We start from the raw sequence: 6,000 nt of genomic DNA on the forward strand, positions 1-6,000 counted from the left end.
ATCCTTCTATGTGTAAACGTGCTCGGAAGAAAATCCCGGCAGTCGAAGTTTAATCCACGCCGGTTATAAGACACCCGAGAATCGTCGGTGCAGGTTATTCGACTCGAGAATTGACGACCCCGAAAGCGGAAAACGGCACCGGAAGTCAGCCTGTGTCCTTTTAATGGCGGTCTGACACAGCCGCTGCAGGTCGCGCTATTGGCTGCAAGTTTTTTTCGTGTTCGAGGCGTCGCGAGTTCGTTAGTGAAACTACTTTTCCTTTCCTTTCCTTACATTACATTACGGTTTGTATTTTTTTCTTCCCTTCTTCCTCCTCTGATTGTCTCGTGTTTCGAACCCGTTACTTTCATCGCCCCACGCGACGACACACGGGCCATTATGATTCGTGGCCTGCAATGGGAATCGGGCAACCGTTGCACGATATATGCCACGTCGTGTCAAAGATGAGGCGCGATATTAATTTTCGGTGAAATTTCGTCAGCTGTGTACACAGCGCAAACATAACTACAACACATGGTATTAAAGATTTTGGGAACATCTTTGGAGTTTATAAATCATTTTCCAACTAATTACGGATGTAAAAAGAAATATAGCATCGATGTGATGAAAGACTGCTTGGTTTTCCTAATCAAGCAATCGATACTTCGATTATTATACACGGACCTTTTCCTACATTTCGTCATTCGGCAGACACGCATTGCAGCTGCAGCAGATCGAGGGATAAAATTTGTATTCACTGTCTGAACAATTCGTTCTGAACAAAACGAAGGGGCCGCAAGAAGCAAGGTTTGTTAGTTTTAAAATTGTATTCCAGGATCGTTTTATTTATGAGTCACTTGCAGTTGAGCAGATAACCCATTTCGACGAAATCATGCCGTGATCAAAGAACCATCTCTCCGATTATTATTTCAATCGTGTTGATATTTGGAACATCGACAAATTTCGCAAATCTTTTTTAGTTTCCAACGAAAACCAGAAAATTAATTCTACTCACCATTCTCCTTCTCCTGCCAAGCCAAAACTCCGCAGAGCAGAGCCAGGGTCTTCCCGCTTCCCGTAGGACTCTCCAGTAAGCAATGTTCCGATTTTTTGCATCCTTGAATCAGCTGAAATTGCAGAGAATAGATGAAACAAAGTCGATGAAAACTGACAATTTTTACAAAACAATGCGGTACATTTAAGCTGCTGCTATTGAACGGTTGGAAAAAAGGAATCACAACATACATTGCGCGTGAAATGATGATGGAATACAGCCAATGTCGATTTTACCTTGTTCATAACGGCGATCTGCGACGGATAAGGTTTGACCGGAAACTTGACGTTGACACCGGCGATGTACAGTTCTTCATGGTGTACCTCCTTCGGGGTGGGAACCTCCTTTCCCTCCAGAGCAATGGTGATGTGCTTGAATATTTTCTTGTGGCATTCGTCCGGGGCATTCGCAGGAGTAGCGGGACCTGCCGAGTAGTAACCACCGGAAAAACCATCGCCGAGTATCGCCTTCGCCGCGTCTATCCTCGTCATTTTCTTCCTCGTCGTCTCGTCCCGCTTTTCACGCCAATTGAGAATCGACCATCTTTCCAACGTCGCGGAGCTGGATTCCGGAAGATTTTTGCGCTTTCGCGACTTGCGGGGCTTGCGGGGCTGACGACCCCTTCGCGAACTCGAACTGGAGCTTGAGCTTTCGCTCCGATCGCTGGAAGCGTCGTAGACGTTGGCGTTGATCACTGATCCCCGTTTCTTGGTCTCTTTTAGCTGAAAAATGCCGTCCTCTTCGTCTTCGTCTTTCTTTTCCTCGACTTGTTTCTCCTCGGCGTTTTCATCGTCCTCCTCTTCCTTCTCCTCCTCGTTTTCAGACGGCTTTGACTGCTTGGAGTTCTTTTTAAACGCAAGACTGGGGTTCAGGTACTGAGAATTGAAAAAGCTCGGCGGTTCTTCGATCTGCATCTCCGTGTACTGTAGCTCTTCACTTTTCTCCCCGTCATCGTCATCGCCGCTCAAATTTGAGGCGGAGCTCTGCTCGGTCAACAAGTCACTGTCTTCATCATTCGTTATATTTAAGGCATCCTGCGCGATGCGTGGATTGAATTTTCCAGCCATCCTGAAACCGATTTCTTATCAATTACCGAATCGTTGAATACGACTCTTCGTTTTTAATCAAATCATTCAACAACCAACCAATTGATAAAGAAAAACTCTGTACCGAAGGTAGCGGAATCGAAACAAACAAGAATATGTAAAAGGGTTTCGCGAGGGAGTAGAAACTTCTGGAGTTCTGGAAACTTTGGAAGAAAGTCGAGTAACAGGTGCGCAAGTACAGAACTTAGACTCGACTCTAAAATTTTTAATGACGCAAGCTCCGCGTCAAGCACGCCGGCGGATTCATTGAGCATTTTCAAAGCTGTAAATTTTCTCCAAGAACAAAACTCCGCAGTATCTTCATAAATAAAATTCTAGGTTATTTCTTTCCCACCTTCAACTTGGATTCAAATCTTCATTCATAGGTACAGTAAAAAGAGTGCACAATATATAAGATGTCTCGTGTGGTGTCGCAATAAAAGTCCTGCACCTGAAAACGAGCGATGCTTTATAATAACAGCGGAAAGCCTTTTCTACATGAATTAGGGTAAGTACTTGACAAATGCCGCGTACGTACACGGGAAGCGGAGGTAAGGAAAATGAAAAAAATTAGGAAGATGTACAAGAAGACACTCTAAGACGACGATAATCGAGACGAACGTTTCGGCGTTTCGCGCTGCACATGGCATTTCTCGACACGCTACATCCTCTGCCAGCTGTGTCGCGGGCTCATTTTTCTTTACAACGTCGTTGAATGGACTGCACCGCGTGTCGTATATTTCACTGTGCACTCGCAAGACGACAAGTTCCGATGGAATATAGGTGCATAAAGTGATCGTTATATTTCTACACCGCAATTCCATCGCATGCAGTTGTCCCTTTCACACATGCTCGATACTGCTGAATTCGAGTTGTAGGATACATTTGACACCGGAGTAGCTTGCCATATGTCGATCTGAGGCAATACGGAGTGAAAAAAGGGTTGACAAGGAAAAACTGGGGCTTTAACCTGTCAGAAGTTGGTTCAATTTCATTTCGGAATTCCCCAAGCAATGGAAGTTCGTTTCGTTGTTCTTCTTACGCGACTAATTGCGGCAACTAATTTCGTTCCAGTAGTCACGAAGTGATAATGGAATCGCGTATTATTCCTCACTTGTTTTCCACATTTTTCTAACATTTATAAATAAATTTATTCGTTTTTCAACTACGAATTCTTTACAAAGTCTGTATTTTTCACCCAAAAACGCTCTTTCGCTGCGTGAAAAAAATTTACTGAGAAACCGGATTCATCTCAAATTACTGACCGCTGAAATTTTTTCAAACAATATTGTTCCTCTCAATTAATGTGTTTAAATATCCAAATATTACGGCATCTTGATCCAGAAACGCATTTGAATTTATCTCAATAAAATGAGTTAAAAAGTAGGGGTGGTCAGAGATATTAAATCAAAATTACAGTCTTTTTGGATCAAAAATATTTTTGAAGGTGTTTCATGATTTGAAAATAATTCTCATAAGTCAGTCTAATTCGTAATTCCTTTTTTTGACGCCATTGAAGTTCGTAACGTTGATGGCACAATTTATTTTTAGGAAAAATTGTCATTCCATCAGAAAAGTATCAGCTGACTACAAAAACCGTAATAAAAGATTGCATAATTCTATTTTGAAAACACATCTCCTGAATTAATTACTCTAAAATAGCGAAATATTAAATAAATATTACAATTTGAATATATTCTTTCAAGTGAACCTTACTGACTCCAACCTTATTTTTTTTTCCTTTCTTTTTTTCTTTGAATGATTGAATTACGCGTTAACGACTTTTTTAATTTTTCAAATCATTCTATTTTGGTTTCTCCTCAATAACTGTGTGTAATTTCACGGTGAATGAATACAGGAAAAATATTGTCAACAATTCTAACGATGCGTTGGACTGGAAATCGACCATAACATAACATTTAATTACTCATAATTGGTAAATTGAAGCGTAAAATGCTTCTAAAAATGTCGTTTAAACGGACAAATAGATATGTTTACTTCAATTCTAGCTTAAAATGAAATTTGTAAAATAGGTATGCGAAATGAATTATCAAATGTCGAATGGTATTGTATACTGTAAATATTATTATCAGGGTTTTTCTACTACTAACCAACCAGGACTCTGCGGCTTTCAAATTATTCATATTTAATTCAGCGCTTAACAAATACTGTCGGTGGTATGTGCATGAAATTTCTTACGCTACGCTCCAGATAGGATACAAGCAAACATTACATTACAGTTTCAGAGCTCGTTACATTAAACGAAGATTTTGCAATTCCAACATAATTTAGTCGAATCAGAGGGAATCGTTCTTTTTCGAAAATTTTTATAAAATTGTACGATCTATTTGAACAGAGATATTCGACACGTGACCGACGCTGAATGCAGTACCTAAATCTTACACAATATCGAATAAAAAAAAATTGAAAATGCACGTACAAATCTGATCTAAATGGCGAATGCAAAACAGCAAATACACAATGAATTTTAATTAACGATTTCAAGCGTTACTCCGCCCTCGTTCAAAAATGTTCCACGAATGCGCGGTTAAACGTAAGCACCAATAGGTGGACGTTGCCATGACACACGCCACGACCTCGTGTACAGGAGAAATCCGTGGCGTACACATATGAAGCAAAATAAAGCTACGCATGCGTCTCTCTGACTCCGCGCGACCACGCGACTCGATGTGTCGTTGACTGATGCACGCGGATAAGGCCAAACGAGAGGAACGGAGTGACACGGGCTGATAATGCGAGCAGCAAGCTCGCCGTAAGGCCACGAGTGGCGACGATGACGATGAGAGATGGAGCGATAATATACACAGATAAGATAGGGGGGAGCGATACGGGGTGCGAATCTAACCTCAAACGTCAAGATTTTAGCGAATACTCACGGTGACGGAGGATCGAGGCGCCGTCTTACGAAGGCGAGGGATCCTGAGTAGACACAGACGATGATGAATATCGCTGCCAGAACGATGATCATCGCCCGGTGATGACCTATCTGCTGGTTTGTCGGCGAACGCCGAAGGTAAACATTGAGGTTAGAGGACACAAATAGCCGGAGCTTAGCGGGGCCGACTTTCGCTCGGCACTCGACGCTTCGACGTTCGACCGTCGTTCGGGAGAATCGATTCCTCGACACTCGGCGCGGGACACACGACAAGTTTCGAATTTCGAACGCCACGCAACGGAAAGAGAGTAGCACAGGCACGCGAATAACGCGACTTGTTCGGCGGACTAGACGATCGTACTTGTGTAAACATGAGGAATACGAATCTGGGGTCAGAATTGTTCCGTTACACACAGATTTTGAGTCGTGTATGGGGTATTCCACTATAATTTGAACACCGAAGTATTTGGGGTGACGGAGCGATTCTGACTACGGATTCGGGTTCAGTATTTGCAACGATATATCGAGATGTGATCTAATCCACCGGACAAGTGTTTTTCGTGATTTCTTTTTTGTGTTATTACCCGCATATATAACTCAAAATTTAGGGGCGATAGGACGATTCAATTGAACCTATTTTTAACCTATGAATTAATCGCAAGACATGCCTTGATGGATTACGAATCTAATAGCATTCGTCGTTAAGTTGAAACTTGGAATTTTTGTTTAAAAATAATAAAGGAATTTATTACATCATTCATGTGTTTATATATTTTATGAACTGAGAAACAATTCTCGAAAATAATAGGTATCACTGGATTCTAATATTTCATCGAATGAAGCTACCGCGGTGGTACGACATTTTTTCGAGGATTAACATGATCTGAGTATAATCTAATACGGATTTAAAAGAAAAAATCAAAATATCGAATTCTCGTGCCAGAAAATATGTTTCACGATTACGTTAATAGATCCATTCTAGGCTT

At 41.5% G+C, this 6,000-nt stretch overlaps 1 protein-coding gene across 1 annotated transcript in view; it reads right to left on the reverse strand.

Moving 5' to 3' along the window:
• Positions 1-5,230, reverse strand: part of LOC107224861 (Fanconi anemia group J protein) — a 70,537-nt gene extending 65,307 nt beyond the window's left edge. The window contains exons 1-3 of the mRNA XM_015665080.2: positions 5,016-5,230; positions 1,270-2,101; positions 995-1,106 (exon numbers count right to left, since the gene is read on the reverse strand). Coding sequence (XP_015520566.2) covers positions 995-1,106; positions 1,270-2,101; positions 5,016-5,107 — 1,036 coding nt within the window. The 5' untranslated portion in view covers positions 5,108-5,230. The remainder of the gene's footprint in view (positions 1-994; positions 1,107-1,269; positions 2,102-5,015) is intronic.
• Positions 5,231-6,000: the final 770 nt, after the last annotated feature.

Source organism: Neodiprion lecontei, chromosome 3, assembly GCF_021901455.1.
Source record: "Neodiprion lecontei isolate iyNeoLeco1 chromosome 3, iyNeoLeco1.1, whole genome shotgun sequence".
NCBI lineage: Eukaryota > Metazoa > Arthropoda > Insecta > Hymenoptera > Diprionidae > Neodiprion > Neodiprion lecontei.